Source organism: Homalodisca vitripennis, unplaced genomic scaffold, assembly GCF_021130785.1.
Source record: "Homalodisca vitripennis isolate AUS2020 unplaced genomic scaffold, UT_GWSS_2.1 ScUCBcl_1583;HRSCAF=5389, whole genome shotgun sequence".
Taxonomy (NCBI): domain Eukaryota; kingdom Metazoa; phylum Arthropoda; class Insecta; order Hemiptera; family Cicadellidae; genus Homalodisca; species Homalodisca vitripennis.
The window spans coordinates 130,585-147,811 of record NW_025777749.1 but is presented as its reverse complement, the minus strand read 5'-3'; the positions used below and the strand labels follow the sequence as shown (position 1 = coordinate 147,811).

The 17,227-nt window shown below is 31.8% G+C and overlaps 2 protein-coding genes across 3 annotated transcripts in view; one reads left to right on the top strand and one right to left on the bottom strand.

Moving 5' to 3' along the window:
• Positions 1-3,107: 3,107 nt before the first annotated feature.
• Positions 3,108-15,381, bottom strand: LOC124371573. 2 transcript variants are annotated; one of them, XM_046829923.1, is made up of 5 exons: positions 15,243-15,381; positions 10,029-10,236; positions 7,409-7,476; positions 4,966-5,090; positions 3,108-3,345 (listed from the first exon to the last, which is right to left on the bottom strand). In XM_046829923.1, exons 2-5 carry the CDS (start codon positions 10,233-10,235, stop codon positions 3,206-3,208), a joined length of 540 nt encoding a protein of 179 aa, XP_046685879.1. In that variant the 5' UTR covers position 10,236; positions 15,243-15,381; the 3' UTR covers positions 3,108-3,205. The 2 variants fall into 2 exon arrangements, with proteins under 2 accessions (XP_046685879.1, XP_046685878.1); XM_046829922.1 differs by lacking the exon at positions 15,243-15,381 and adding an exon at positions 10,895-11,064.
• LOC124371572 (vesicular integral-membrane protein VIP36-like) overlaps positions 13,750-17,227 on the top strand; it is a 29,603-nt gene continuing 26,125 nt past the window's right edge. The window contains exons 1-2 of the mRNA XM_046829920.1: positions 13,750-14,036; positions 14,251-14,366. Of these exons, the coding sequence (XP_046685876.1) occupies positions 13,913-14,036; positions 14,251-14,366 (240 nt within the window). The 5' untranslated portion in view covers positions 13,750-13,912. The remainder of the gene's footprint in view (positions 14,037-14,250; positions 14,367-17,227) is intronic.

The following is a 17,227-nucleotide window of genomic DNA, read 5'->3' as shown; positions in this document are numbered from 1 at the left end:
ATCACACTTTCTACGAGCATATTCCTCTAAAGAACCACGATTAACGGGAGGTTCTGTTGACAAGCTATACTAAAATGATTCAATATGTTTGTTCACACTACACATATCTTTTTATCCGTTACTATAATTTATCATAAATATATAAATAAAATCTTGTATTAATATTTTTGAAATTTTCTTAATATTGCGTATGGAGTTTTTTATATTTGTTGCAACAAGATGTTTGTAAAATACTTTATTTTAGCCTTTTTCATTACTTTGGAGCATATTTAATAATTCTTGCATTTCTATATTAGCCTAAGTGGGCAATGTAACCAAAAAATTTACTTTTTGAGAAAAAAAACTAGTACATATTTTTGTTCCCAAACTATTTGGAAACAAGTAATAAGCATTAGTTTTGCATTTTCAATGCCATAAGTGTGTCTTTTAGATCAAAATTCATTACCGTGCAGAGGTGATTTTTCTCTTCCAGGCGTCTATTGGAAGCAAAACGTTTCATATTCATAATATATCATATATAAATTCATTACTAATGTGCTTTATTTCTGTACTAGCAGTTACCCGCTGCTTCGCACGCAATTTTCTGTTGAAACACTGGACAATATATCTATGTATTCTTTTTCTATGACATAATAAACAGTCTAGAGATAATCGATAGTCACTCAAAGCTATTCCAATCTCTTGATCCAATTTAGATTTAAGTTTAAAGAACAGAGGTTTGGGATCCTAAAGTCGTAAAGTGAAACAGTTTTTATAAGATTAGTATTTCCCTCCCACATTCCATGATAATTTATTGAAGTTCTTCGATGGCTTCAGTAACAATAAGAGTTTTCTTTTTATCCCAATGACGAAAGTGTATCGTACAACTAAAAAGTTGCTGCGGTCAATATGGGTCTTTTCTGGTCGTTTAAATTCACCCCCGGTCTAATCTATCTACAGTTCCACAATTGATTTATGCTGTTGCACTAACCAAAACAATGGTCTCATATGTTGGTTTCGGAATCTAACTTAGGTTAAATTTTGATGATTAAGTGATTTTGATATTTTTACCGATCACTAAATATGTATTAGGGGCATATGCTTCAAGTATTAGGGCAATGTTATCTCCATTTGCTTTTCAATAACTACAGTAAAAAGGCCATACACAATGTTAATAGTTAAAGGAACTAACCAGATTAGATTACGTTATGTGCAAACATTTACAGCTTTATACAACAAGGTACAGTAGTTGTTATAACAGCATATAAATAGCATTTTTATTGCATTAGATGGATTATTGATCATTGGCGCAATCTAAAATTAACTTCGTATTTGCAATCTGCATTACACTACTGATTAAGCACTTTACAATATTTCAATATTTACTAAAAATTTAAATGTAAACACATGTTTCTGCCTCTTTGATGAACTTCAGCTGAAAATGTTAACAGCTGTTAAGTATCAGTTCAATTTTTCTTACGTGTCGTAGCGCAATCTGCCGGATCCAATGTAAAACACTTCAATCTCATAACATTCGAATGTAAACAAACTAATTTTTCAATTTGAATTCGACTTTATTTGGTGAAATGAATGTGTTATGGGTGGTAAAAAGCACTCTAAGTGTTAATTCAGACCAAAAGCTATACCTGTTCCAAATTTCAGCACAATCCGTAAAATATGTTACAAATCGTTTCAGCATGATTCGAGGACAAACCTCCAAACATTCAAACTTTTGCATTTATAATATTAGTGGGATTTAGTTTACAAGGCTACTTTCAATGTTTTAGAACCATTTTCCAACTTTATTTTTTTATACTGTATGTACCTACTGTATCAAACAGTGTTGGTCAGCTGTTAGTTGTATTCTTGTGATTGATTCACTGTTCATGTTGTGTTTTGTGGTTCAATTTAGTGATTCAGTTTAGTAATTTTGTGATAGTCATAAAGCAATCAACTAAAAAACAGTATTCAAGAAGTAAATATGGTAAGAAAAGCAAAGCTGCATTGGCATCAGCGAAACGTTGGCAAAATGTAAACAAATAAAAAAATTGAAAAAGAAGAAAAAAATTGAAAAAGGAAGGTGTTACCTATGGGGCTAGCCTCTTTTAACTGCAAAAGATCTAAGTAAAATGTAAAATACCAAAGACAAAGCAGTTTATGTAAATAGCCTTACTTTTTCATTATAAATAAACATCTGAAATGTTTTGCGATTTACCGTAAGTTTAATTTTCCTGTGTTTTCCGTCACGTTTTACAGCATAACTTTTTTATTTTTTGAACTAGAGAGCTAATATTTTGTACATATGATCTTAAAAATATTGTGCATGAAATTAGGAGTACCGTATGGCTAAAATATTTTAATGTGACTAAAATATTTTTAGCCATACTCCTAATATAATTTTTTGCATTACTCGAAAAAATTATAATTTTGTCAAAAAATTTTAAGTATTTGTCAGTTATTTATTTTTGAAACAAATAAAAAACCATGCTAGAGTTTGTATAGCTATTTATTAGCTTTTAAGAAAATGTTTAAATCATTGGAATAGGTGCAATACAAAAGGAGTTATGCTGTAAAACAAGAATATGGGTTTTTTAATTGTTTTACCCCTTCCACCGAAGGGGTGGGGGGGTGGGTGGCTAATAACACATTTTTATTTTTATTTTTGTAATAAGGTACACTTTTATCAATACAAAGATTTTTTAGAAACAAATATAAAAAAAATTTTGGGTTCATTGCCCCTTATTTATATTGACATTATTCAATTTTAACTACTTGTGTACTTGTGTCAATTCTAATTAATTACATTCATAAATGAATTAAAGAGCTCGTACGTCGGTAAGACATTTTTTAATATACCCCAAAACTACTAACTTAAGTCAGTGGTTTGATAAGCCTCTACCCAAGATATCAACTTAAAATGTTATTTATTATAGCCAAATCCAGCAGAAATTGGCGACCAGTAACAGGATCCATTCGTGTTATGGATTTTACACCAAATGTTGTTTCAATTTGGTAAAGGCAAAGACTTTTGGTAGAGCTAAGGTCTTGCAAACAATTTTACAACTAAATATATAAGGGAAGAATGTGTTTTATATTTTCGTCTGAAATAAAAGTATTAACTTCACATGTGTTCTGCACAGAATTTAGTTTATTTTAAAGTCATTACAACAGCAAACCAAAACACAATATTGTTTTTCTTTTGTAACTGCAACAAATTTGTTTTATTTTATTTTTTCCAGTCATTCTTTTCGTAATCCCATTTTGAAGCAATACCTTCAATAGGATTATTACCAATGTCTATCATTCTTTGCAGTTGTGCTTGCCGTCGTTCCAGTTCAAATGTTGGTGGCAATTCCGGCAACATAACTAAAAAAATACAAAAAATATTGTTTTACACCATTCTTATACAATGAGAATTAAATTATGTCTAACGCCTACTTTTACCCTCCTATGTACGTTATAAAAATTTGTCTGCAAATTGCCCTAAATATTATAATACAAACTATTTGTGTTCTACTCAATTAAAAATTAAAATTAAACATTATCTTATATATATTTGCAGTTTTTGAAATGTACATATATAATTTAAATTTGGAACAAGTGTATAAGTCATAACATTTGTCTTGTTTAATTAATACAATTATGAACAGCTTATTTAGACCAAAAGATAATAGTGACCAATTGATACGCTTGTTCTAAATTATCTAATTGAATTTTGGAAGAATGTTCCGGTACTTGTCGATGGTTATTCATCCTAATATGTAAAGGATTTGTAGTTGAACCAATTTAGTCCTTGGGACAAAATTTACAAGACAACATTCTTCTCGTATATGTGTCTATGTCCGTTTTTCTAAAAAAATATATCTTTTTAACCAGTTAAAATAAAATTACGAAACTTTGAAAATTGTATTAAATATAGTAGATCTTTATAAAAATAAAATACTAACAAAATCCTTTTGCCTGTTTCAAAATGGTGGACGCAAGTTGGTTTTGAGTTATTTTGATAGACTAATTAGTGATCGCCATTTTGAAACTTTTAAAAGGATTTTTCTAATAGTGTATTTACTGTACCATTGTAGGACTACTCTGTTGAGTATTATTCAAAATCAGTACGAGTACATTTTGTGCTCGATCACTGAAAGTACCAGGTACAGGTAGAAACCACAAGAAATATTAAAAACCGAATTAACTTTCATAGTTGCTGCGTAATATTTGTAAAATTCAAATATTATTATTTTGTGTGTGTGCGCGCGCGCGTGTTTGTGTGTGTGTGTGTGTGTGTGTGTGTGTGTGTGTGTGTGTGTGTGTGTGTGTGTGTGTGTTTGACAAATATATGAAATATTTATTTTGTAGATATTTTATTATGTCTAGTTTCAAAGTTCCGGCATAATATTTCTTTTTTAACCGGAAAAGGCTATTAGGCAAATGTTTATTTTGAAATAAAATTCTTAAAACAAAAAGTCTTTTACAATTTTGTAGAGTTTGTTATTTAACATACAATTGTTTGGTAAAAACACACATTGACGACTAGTGGTAAAACTAAATTAAACGCACTTTGTCCAATTGGTTTTTGTTCCTATTCATTTGCTGAATAATATTCCAGAGATTGTTGCAGAGTAATTACAAAGCCTCTGTATTATAGTTGTTTCTAGTATTCTTACTTGCTAAGACCTGTTGCACAGGTATTTTATAACCTTCTTTGTAGCTTTTAACACCTTTCTATGGGTTTAAATTCAGACTTCTAGGAACAGCTCTCTCAATACTGTAAACAACTATATTAGCTTAATTCAAATCAACATAAAATTGATGGATTATGTCATATGTAAGGAATTTATTTAAACATGAGATCTTTGTTGGCTATGTTTTCTGAATTGAAGCTATTCTCTCATACTGAGTACTAAGTTATTTTGTCATTAGACATATTAAAATACATTTTTTTAAAACACGCAGATACGTATAAATATATTATATTACATGATAACTTACCAAATTTTTTAATAAACATGGCAAACCAAATAGATGAAGCTAGCCATATTAGAGTCCAGCCCATAACACTTTTCCATTCTCCTGTTGGTGCTGACATTTCAGAAAATGTTTGGCAGAAGCTAGCTCTGAAAATAGTTATAAATTATATGCTGAAACTATAAAATTATTTACACACAAACAAATAGAGAGAGAGTTTGTTGTATATACATATATTTGTATATTTCTTATTGTTAAATGCATTTTTTATTGATGGACTCCAACAATAACTTTTACTGCTTGATTCAATTGCAAATACACAGGGTTAACTCATCTATAATCTCTAAACATTGGATATCGACAGTGAAAGCTTAACACCATGTATCTTGGTGTTTAGTTATGTGAATCGTGAGCTAGAAAGTAAAATATAATCCTAATTTTGTAATAAAAAATATACATTTTTCACTGCCACATCTGGCATTAGATCTGATGGTAAACAACTGTATACAGCTTTAGGCAACCGGACTTGGCATTGAAAGTGTAACATCATATATTAAAACTAGTGAGGTGTTGTTTTTATGAAGCTTCCATATAATATTATTTTCTACTTGTAAGCCTTAAAGCTACAGAGATAATACAGATCTTTTTGGACACATCTAACAGAAAAATTATAATAAAACATGGCAGCTTCACATTAAAATGGGGAAGAGATATATAATAATTCTTTTCAAAAATTAAATCGTGATGTTAATTGAGACTGTTTCATGCCGTAGTCTTAACGTGTAATATCGTGACACATAACATTAAGAATTCAAGAAATTTAAAATATAAAAATCTTGATTATGTACACAAAGGGTTCATGTACCTGAGGGAGTGCATGCATATGGTGCAACTATACAATTTTCTTAAAGTGCCATTTCGTTTGTATTCCTTCAGTCTAGGGTTGTTAATTTCATATTAATGAATTTTAAATACAACTCAATTTTGTTAAGTTCGACTTAGACATCTTCATCACCATATTCATAACAGATTTAAAAAAAACATGGATGTAGGAAAACTTAAGCTTGTTCTATGTTCTTTATTTTGCTTATTCAGTTTTCTGAAACTCCCGTATAGATTTAAATGATTATGTTTAACTTAAAGAAGACATATTTCTGTTTTAGGCCATTTGGTTGGAGGCAACAAGAAAAGATAAGAGTGCAGAGGATGTGATTTATAAAATTAACATAGCAGCCTGCAACTTAGCTGGAGGATATTTCGACCACCTCCTTTGGAAAGACTCATACTGTGATGGACACAACCAAATTTGTCATATTTTTTTCTGAAAAGGGTGTTTTCATAGACTTAACAAAGTAATACTAGGGAACTTTTAGTTTCCTTGACATTTTGGGATGGATTCTCAGTTGGAGCAACAGTTGGATATGTTTTTATGTTGAATTTAGTTCCAGTTCACCATCCTTTTATTGCAGCGTCTGGTATCTGGCACTGTCTCAGACTTGACTTCTGGAATCTAGAGTCATATTCGTTTGAAGAGGTCCATAAAAAGTCGGTAACAAAGAAGCTCAAAACAAACCTTTACATCGTTTTGACATCAGAGACGCTTATAAATAGGTGAAGTGGCAGTCTCATTGTCTCCTAAGGTGCACAACTGAGAGCACTACGATGTTTTGACACGATTTCTAAGATTACTAATGATATATATTTCAAATATATACACACACCCATATACACTCATATATACATCTTAACATTAAGTCCAGATTTCTAATTTGCATGATACCTATCAGCTATGAATAACTTTGGTTCTCTGATTAGAAATAATTTTTTACCTTTTTCGCCCCTTGTGTTTGTTACTAAAATTATAGAGTTTTCAAACCGGTTTAGTTTGAATTTTAATATTTTTATTTTATTTATTTTATTTCTTTCATGCTCAATTTTATGTTTTAGGAATCGACACGTTAAGTAACAGTTATATTTAAGTGTTGTGTTTACATTTTTTAACATATTACGATGGTCAATGTTTGTACTCATGTTATCCTTTCAAATTATTTATATTTAACAATGAATAGTCTGAAATACAAATATACACGAAAAAATATTTATCTGGAATAGTTCGATAAAATTATTAATAATTAAATTACTATTTAATTTTTTTATAGAATTTTAAAAGTATTTTACAAACAGGTTTTAATAGTTTAACACATTATTCGAAATAATGGAATTTTTTGATAGTTAAAATAATTGAATAATATATAACTATGTTGGAATAGTCTAAGAAATATTTAATATTCATTAGGAATCAATAATTTCCAGCATCAAATACAATAAAATAGATTGAAAGAATTCCTGTGCCACAACTTTCAGTACATATACGTTATTTTACATACACTAATATATTAATTTATTTGCTCAAGCAAATAAAATAAAATTTTGAAATAGTTTATAACTAAATCAATAAATATCTTACCTGTAAAGACATTTCTTTTCATCAATACTCAGTGAATTCCAATCTCCCTTCTCTTTTTCCCTTAGTGCCTGAAATATTTAAGTAGAATATACAGTATATTAAGTAAAAAGAACACACACACACACACACACACACACACACACACACACACACACACACACACACACACACACACACACACACACACACACACACACACAATACGTATAATACAGGGGTAGTCTGATAGGACTATATAGGAGTCTTAGGCTGGAAATGAATGTAAGGCCCTTGTTTCTCTTGTTGAAGTTCACAGACAACTGGTAGCATGGCACACCCCCAGACAAATAGCATTAAACTATTTTAAAGAATTTATTGTTTTTTTAAATATTAACTGCTGAACATAACTTTTTTGCTCATTTCGCTATAAAAATGTATTAAAAACAAATACGTGTTTAAATAGTAACCTTGTCAATTAATACTGCAGCAAGTAATAAATTATCACATGGGTTGTAGACTAAGTGATTGTTGAATATTAGTTTTCTGGTTCCTTTCAATCTGGATTGTCACGCCTTTAGAAGATGGGTCTTCGAAGATTACTAAAGGCCTTAATTTTCAATATAAATAGTTATATGCGGGTGTTTTATTATCTGTGAAGTAGATACTTTTAATAACTGTGATTGACAAAATTTTAATATGGTGACACAAAATTTATCATATTGGTATCCGCCATTTTGACTCAAATTTCGTAAAAAGCTTAAAAATATACAAACTTGTCACCCAAAAGTTAATATTTTGATTTTTTATTGACAAAACCTGTACTTAAACTTGCCCAAACCCCTGATAAATTGAATTGTTATTAATATTAATTGACTTAAATGGTATTTCATCCTTTAAGGCAATTTTCCTTTATATCATTTCCTGTAACTGAACTTCTTATTTGCAAAATCAGTTTGAATTCAAATTAAAATATTAGCTGAGGATTAGGAAATTCAATAGCATCACTACGCTTACATTTAATCGGTTTGCGAAGTAAGATCAAACCATTTAAGTTAGAAGACCTGACATCCCTGAGTTTATAAATCCCTAATTATATTTCATTCTTTCTTATTAACTATTTGTATCTCATCAAATAAACTGTCCTTCCTGTATAAAAGTAATCTTTTATTGTATAAGTTATATGTAATTAAAACATAAATATAATTTCTTCAGTTACATTTACTGCTATGAGCAGCTTTATTTTTGATTGTTTCCTTATTTAAATCAGAAAATCTTGTAGATCTGGTTCAAATCTCATATGTTACTTGAGTAAGAGTTGGTCTGAGTTCATTTTTATTATTTTTAAATGTAGAAAATACTTTTTCGCCTAATACGTGTATTACAGTAGTATATTTATGAAGATTAAGAGCAGAGAGACACGATATATTTGACTTGCAGTTTATTTGATGTGACTTTGCAATATCATATCATATTCAGCAACTAATATGACCAGTTAAAAAAATGCCATGATTTTTAACAGTATCTAGTTTATCTGCACCTTCTATCCTTCTATAGGCAATCCTTATAAATCACGGACAAGAAAAGTACAGAATCTCTTGTTCTCCTAATGATTTTCTTGTTCTTCTTTGTCTATGTGGGGGAGGGGTGCTTATTTCCAATCAATCGTTAAACAACTTGCCTCCTAGTTTGAATTTCCTTTTTTGTTTCTGGTTATTATTAGCTAGAAGTATTGAAATGTTCTGTCGTCTTTGGTTGTAGAAAGCAGCCATCGCCACAAGTTGATGATTGGCCGTCCATGAATCTCCACATATTTATAAATAAACTTGGATGAAACACCATGACCCCCCAATAAATGTAAAATGTCTATGATCTGTATATCCAAAAGCTAGGAACAATACACTTTGTTCAGTTGGATCGAATACGACATCTATTTTTCATTAATCTTTTCGCCATCTGGCAAAGATCGGTAATATAGTTTTGGAGGCTCGAACTATTAATGTTAGTATTAAAACTTGATAGTTCAAACTATTAAGATATATTCATGTGGCTGTGATTAGTAAAGTAAATTAAGTAGTGTCGTAACTGTGGAGCGTTATGAGAAGTGTTGACTTATTTTTAAAACATGCTATTCCAATTCCAATTGCACTTAGTTTAGTACCCCCTAATAGTGAGCCTAGCTGTTTAACAATTCAGCTACCGTCAAGCACAGCCTATCTATATTTCCTTTATGTTAATGAAACATATTATTTTAGAAAAGAATTGTTGCATCAAAATGTTTTCTAGTTCCGAGGCACAGGATCCACTAGGATATTAATTTATAAAGATGATTAAAAAATAAGTAATAATGGTTTGTCACACTTCATTTGAATTAAGCTATCATTATTGCCAAACTATTACAAATATCTGTTTCTAGTCATGAGTTAAAAACCGATTAAATCAATGACTCTAAATGTAAAAATGCACATTTTACCATATATCTCTAGTGCGTTATTTTAGGAGGGGCCCACTCAATTATGATAGTATTATAAGAGCTTGGACTTCAAATCAACAACATTCAATAGTAAAGTCAAACTTACCTTTAACCGATTAATTGTTTATATTAAAAATACACAAATATAAATATAATTATAATTATAGTTACTTGTAAGTATGGATTTTCGGCCAAGAACCTGATCGATGGAAAAGGGAAATCTGGGCGGTCAGTGTATTGAAGGGAACCGTTTCGCCCAAATCCTACAACTTCTCGGCATCCAATCACCTCCCGTTCACTGGCAGAAGCTGAACATGTGCGAGACAAGAAATTGAACTTGCTGGCAGCAACACGAGGGATTGCTCTGATCAAAAACATCCTGGACATATAACCTTACTGTTAGTAACACATAAACGTTTGTAAATTAGTGAAAGTTTACTGACTAAGGTAAAATGGTGGAATTGTAAGAGAAACAAGCTTATTTCTGACTATTTATGACATGATCACATCTCTTTTTAGTAAATTACTTAATATTCTAGAAATGTAGCGCCCATAACACTATTTTGGAGTCTTCCGTAAACCATTCAAGCTCCGCTAGTGTAATAGATTTTCCCCTCCTACCAAGCTTCCCTAGAAGGCATAACAATCCTGAAGGGTTTGTTAAAGAAAAATATTTGAGACATCTGATCAGAGTTCTGTGCAGAGCACTCCTTTGAATCGATTTTGTAAAGATTTACAATAAAATTAAGCCCTTAATTATTAACTTAGAATTCTCAATGTTTGGCATGTCATTCTTCGAGAGACACACAACAAACATTGTATGATACATTTTGTTTTGGAATAATGTTGGATATGTTTAAGTGGAGTAAACTAAATTTTAAATAGAACCCGGTGTTTTTCTGTATATTTATTGTTATCACAAATAATATACATGCACGTTTTGTGTTTACATGTATGAGAGTAGACATAAATCAGATCTCAAGTTTTGCACGAATTCACAAGCGGGATATTGCAGAATAGTAAAAATGTGTATTTACCTTTTCTCATAAAATGATATCAGTATGTCAAAGAAATAAAATATTGTGTGGAATCTACAGTTTGTTTGCTCTTCACAAATAACTTACACTTGCTATACATCAACGTTACTAGGCTATATAGGACAAGAATCTAATTATTAATTTCATTGACATTTTCTGAAACAATACTTTACCATAGAGAAAAAATAAACATTTCTTTGAATTCCGTTACATTAGTAATTAACTTATTTATAAAATAATGTCGTTCCCATTAGTTTACTAAGATCGTACATACAAATGATATGAATTGGGAATGTTTAAAATTAGATAAATTATTGTAAAACAGTACAAATATAACTAGACTACAAAGCAGAAAGCACTAAAAGTGTAGGCTTCAGGAAGCTCTTAAACTTAAAGGAATCTTTTACAATATTGCTCGACGACAATTATACTGTGATATCGAGAGGATAAAACATTATACCATACGACTTTATCTTGCGTACATGGCTCAGATACGTTACTGGGGTATTCACTATTTAATTAAATTGATGAAAACGTGTAATTTTAGCACGACGGGGCTTTTATAACAGAATTTCACTATGAACGGGTTAGTAAAACTATCTTTTGGGCTATCAATTAAGCCGAGGTTTAATTATGCCTAATCTTCTCCTGCTAAGAAATTTATTAATTTTGAAATACAAAATATACGTATTAGATTTAATTCAGGATAGTTAAACCAGGGTTTATAATTGTAAAATATCTCATATCCCATTTTAATTAAACACAACTTTTGACTAAAGGTGGATCTCTACAATAAAGTTTTAAATGTATCAATATAGTATTAGCAGTGGTTTGACGCGATGTGAGCAGAACAACTTAAAAGCTAGTCATATTCAAAGTGGTCTTATATTATTATTCAATTAGGATTAAGTCTATTGTTGTAAGTGTTGGTGTGTTGTTTCCAAAGCTACTATTTTCAAGTTGTTTCCTGTCTCTAGAAGTTCCTAGTCTATTAAAGTTTCCGGCTTATGGGATATCCTAGCTATTTGAGCCTACAGCATGTGGGAGTTCCCAATACTGCATAACTTTTCGTCTTAAGAGATCTGGAAAACTTCCAACTCCTTGTAACTTCCGGCTCATGGATCTTTAAACCTATAAAAGCGTCCGATTTCTGAAAGCCCAGAAAGTTTTGATTATTGCTGTTTTACCGCTCCTCCACATTGCCGCCTTTGCCATTTAATTTTTTATAATTAAATTTTTGTTATTAAGGTATTATAAGTATTCAAAATGTTGATTACTTAACCCTTTGCACTCCTCAGTCCCTAAGAGGTGGACATGGTGCTTTACCTGTTGCACTCTGTGAATTGTCGGCGCAGCTGTGTCCGTACACTCCTCAGTCCATTTCTTATGGCCCAAGGTCATGTTCTCTACTACACTGAATATAGATGGTGCCAGATGTCTGTTCCACTCTGACATGTTATTCACAATCACAACAACAGGTGATTTTAAAGGGGCATTTTAAAAGGACAATTTTAAATGATCGTTTTATGCTAAAGCATTGCTTTCATTTTTCTCTTATTGATTATTTAATATATTTTGCATGGATTTAAAAATCAAAGTCTTAGATATATTTCTTTAAAGGTAAAACGCAAAATTACTACAAGCAAATCCACAGATATAAGTAGTTAATTCTAAGGCAAATTTTAATATATATATAGGTGTTTGAAAAGTCTGGGTACGGCTTAATATTTTACAAACCATAGCAGATAACATCTATAAACTTTGCACAGTGTCATATGGCTATGTAAACTATTTTCCTTGCTATTACCATGACATGCCAACCATGGGGGGACGACCCACAGAAGAAAACATGGAAACCTTAAATTATTTAGAACTACGTCATCAAACTGTGACAAAATATCTGAACGAAAATAACATACAAGCAAAAACAAGAATCTCATTGGTTGTCACAACAACGATAGCTCACTGGAAGGTAATTGTTTGGGTTTGTTTAAATAGTCATGAGTCACCCAGCTGATAATTGCCAGCTGAGTTTCAGCGGGCAATCATCTTACAAAACAGACTTCAAAAATATTATTTCATATTTATTACTGCTGTTTTACATTAAATAAGTGGCATAAAAATTAATAAAACTATTTAAAAAATATTTTATTCATCTATAGTCTAGTCATCAATAGAAAGGGTTATTTTATTTTGTATTTTAAGAAACAGATAAATAACATTTCCCCCAAAACATTGTACAATCTTGTTGATTATATAGTTTAGAATCAGCCAAGATAAGGCAGAACATTATATATATAACAGAATTATTTACAAAAAATGTAATATAGTTAAATGTCACTGTCCATAAGAGGTGGCCAGAGGAGTTTAGGAGCATTTTAGCATCGGCCACTACATATGGACAGAGGAGTGCAACGACATGGCTCACAACAAAATATTCAGAGTTGTAGAGGATATGACCTTGGGCTATAAGAGGTGGCCAGAGGAGTGCAAATCACAAGTACTGTCATGCGGACGGGGAGTGCAAAGGGTTAATACTCAATATACTCACAATACTCAATATTCAAAATGTTACACCCACATATATTTTTTTTGCTTCCTATGAAATATATAAGAAGTGCAGTAATACTTCTGGATCCCTTTAATATTTTGACTTTATTGTTAACTAAATTCTGTCTTAAGTTTAAGGACTGCAGTGAAGAGGACAAACGACGAAAACAAGATATGAAATATTGGGTAGAGCTATCACTGGAATTTTACAAAAATAGTGGCCTTTCATGTTATAATCAGTGGCATGGTGGTTCATCTGTTAAGAAGAATCTAGAGTTCTTTTGACTTTTGTTTGTTAATCTACCACTGCACAGACCAAAGATTTTGTTGGTTGTCTGTGATGCTTCCATGATAGTGAAAAATTAGTACGATTCAGATTACTATAAAGAACTAACCTTACTAATTTGTGGAGACCAATTTTTTTACAAACCGATGTATTATTAGTATTAGTATATTTACTGAATTAAAATGGATTGCTTTAGAATGTATTTATTTTGTATTTTTAAATGTATTTTGTTTTCTTTGGTTTTCGGAGAGTGGAACACAAATGATTACCTAAAAAGAGAACATTCTTTATATAAGCCATATCAAGGTAAGTTTTAAATTATGACTTTGTTTTCCAGTTATATGAGTGATATTTCCTAACAATTTCTTAGAATTTACTTCAAGGCCTATATTTTATTTTTACATTGACATAAAATTATATACAGCTTGGTAGACCTTCATTTGTCTTTTAGGTTAGGTAGTATATACCTACATCAATTTTAGCTGTTGCCTAAAAATTTCCATGTTTTATTTGGTTTTAGGTTCCGGAATGGCTATCCCTTATTGGGATTTCTTAGGTACAACAATGGTAACATCAAATTACATAAGATTAACACCTGATTCACAGAGCATGCAAGGAGCTTTATGGAATTCTGTGGTAAGTTGATAAGAGGTTTTATAATTTAGGCTATTAAACTTCATAAGTTGAAACATTGATAATTATTTACTTAACCCTTTTAGGACCGCGCGTTTTCAGATTTTCTATGCCTAAAAGACCACCTTGTATTTTTAAAAAGTGTAAGGGTTTGAGGAAAAAATTGTATATTCTAAAGTAGTGGAGATATTTCAATAATTTTTTCAACAAGTTTTTCTGCATGAAGTGACTAACAATAAGAAAATAGGTTTTACTTTGTGCAAATCGAAAAAGGTTTGTTAACACCTATAAATAAAAAAAAGTTGGTAATTATCATATTAACGGCCGGGGCGGAAAAATACGAGTTTTGCGTTCTTAACTTATTGGAATCGTCCTATAGAACAAAAAAGTATAAGGTTTGATGGGGTGGAAATGAGAAATAACGAAGTTCTAGAAAATAAAAAATAAAATAACTTTCCAGTAATATCTCCATGTTCTACATCCACGTCTAGCGCCACGTGACCTTTTCTGGCCAATGATTGAACCTCGTGATGACGTCATCGGTTGCGCCGCCATCTTTGCAAACGTAAATTAAAAATAATACAGAAATGAGTAGAATTTTGATCAAAATTGATAATGTTTTTCTTAATTTCGAGAAAAAAATTAATTACGAGTGCCTCCGGCCATCAGCGCGGGCTTCGGCTGCCCCGCGCTGATGTCAATAAAAGCAAAACATCCCTCGAGATAGTACCCATCAGTAAAATATAAAATTCTAGAGGGGCTGATAAAAAATATAAATTGAAATATAATGCAAAGGCAATTATGTAAAGTTAAAAAACTAAATAGCCTAAATCATGAAAAACTCAAATATATAGATGGATATTAACAGAGAACACTTACCATTAGTGTGTTGGCGGATATAGCTGAGCAGCAGCAACAAAAAAGTGGTGGAGCCTGGTATGTGGGTGGGGATATTTTGCCTTAAAAAGGAATTCTGCCAGGTACCCAACAAAATGGTCAGTCCGGACACCATACCGAGGGATGTTGGCCCTGACTTCCCTCCAGTGTCTCTCAATCGTGTTCGTGTGGGCGCCGGTGTTAGGGTCGACAAAGTTTATTGAGTGATTTACTGTTAAGTGCCTAAATCCCTCGTCACCGAGACAATTGTAGGCCCGCCAACAGTCGCTAACAATTGTGGTACCTGGCAGAACCCATTGTTTAATTATGTCGAGCAGAGTGTCCCTGTCGTGTTGTTCTACAGGAACAAGGAAGGACTCTCTGCTCTGCCTTTCTATTTCCCCAAAAACCCACTGTCCCTGAATATATCTGCCGCGATTGTACTTTCTCTTTCCAAATTTTGCCTTGTCAATTTCAACGACTGTCAAAGGTCCGCCAATTTTCTTCGACGTCGTTGAAATGTGATGAAAGTACACTTTGCGGCAGAAAGAATACCAGTCCACCACACAATTTGAAGAAACGCCAAACTCCAAGGAAATGTATCGTTGTCTCGGAGGCTTGAGGTGAAGCAACGTGGTCACCAACCCAAAATAGGTCTCTAAATCTAGTCGCGTTCTTTCGAAAAATGAACCTGCCCGAGCAGATTTTTTAAAATTGCAACATTTAAAACTTTTTTTTACTACTTTTCCTAATTTGTCTATCACATCGAAACAACAAAGTCTCCCGGTTTAAAAACACCACTCGACCGCACGACGAACAAATACACTCATTTTTAAAAATTCCATGTTCAATTAAAAAAGAGATAATTTTGTTTCGGTTTAAACGTAAACTCTTTACGTGCCCTACGAAACACTCCGACACACACAATTCACTAGGGTTGGTTGAACTAGTGGATGGTTGATTCATCATTGTAAACGCACTCACTCAATCTGACCTTCTGACCTTCTGAACACGATATCTTGTGTAGAACTGACCCATGCCCCAGAGAACTCAGATAACAGATATGCTATCAGGCTGCTATCAGTCCCGGCCCGCAGATAATATTCAAGTAAACAGATTATCAGACACAGCACACAAACTGAACATTAAAACATTAGAAACTTTACCACTTATCAATATACCCCCTAAAATCATGTTATTTGTCATTTGCACCCCCTAGTACTATATATATTTTTTGTTCAGGAGGGTGAGCAGAATACGTTGGTAACGTCAAATTCGTGATTTGCTGCCCCGGCCTTTAATCTTACTGGTACAAAAAAGCTTTTTGAAAAAAAAATTTTTTTTGGTTTACAGGAATTTTGTGTAATCTAAAAAAAATAGAACAGTCCACACACATATAGATACATGTATTTACAAATTATTGCTTAGGAGATTGCAACTTATTTCAATACTTTTCTTCAATAAATGGCTGAGATACGAGGAAAAATAATAATAATGGTAAAAATAAGAAAATAGATAGAAGCAGAAAAAGATAACTTAACGACAGAGAACAGGCCAATTAAGCAGTAATGAAACAATATTTTGTCTCTAACTCAGTTATTTCATGGTCTTATTAAGTTTGAAAGTGCATGAGAACTATTCTAAAACTTACTCATACTAAAAAAAAATTATTTTGCACACAGAAGAAATGTTACAGAATTGCTGACAAGTCTAACAAACATGTTTGGTGAGGCACACTCCATGTAAGCCTTTATTACATTTGACACAGGCAGTTCTGGATCTCTTCATCTTGTCTTTTAGTCATTTTGAAGCACGATAATCGTCTAAACACAATTAACAAAACGTAAACAAACTCTGCAGGCCGCATCAGTCAGCAAGCGCTGGCGATCGCGTGTTGGTCGCAGCTGAGAGCTAGCGCTACCAACTATGCAATTTATCATTTCCCACTCCTCCGTGGATTAAAATTTTACTAAATTCAAAGACGATTG

Excerpts from the sequence above, each read along its gene's own strand:
- LOC124371573 (XM_046829923.1), bottom strand. The coding sequence starts at position 10,235 with ATGTTTTTGATCAGAGCAATCCCTCGTGTTGCTGCCAGCAAGTTCAAT. Across the intron at positions 5,091-7,408 it reads GAAAAGAAATGTCTTTACAG|AGCTAGCTTCTGCCAAACAT; the intron begins GTAAGATATTTA and ends AACTATTTTCAG. Across the intron at positions 3,346-4,965 it reads CATGTTTATTAAAAAATTTG|TTATGTTGCCGGAATTGCCA; the intron begins GTAAGTTATCAT and ends GTATTTTTTTAG.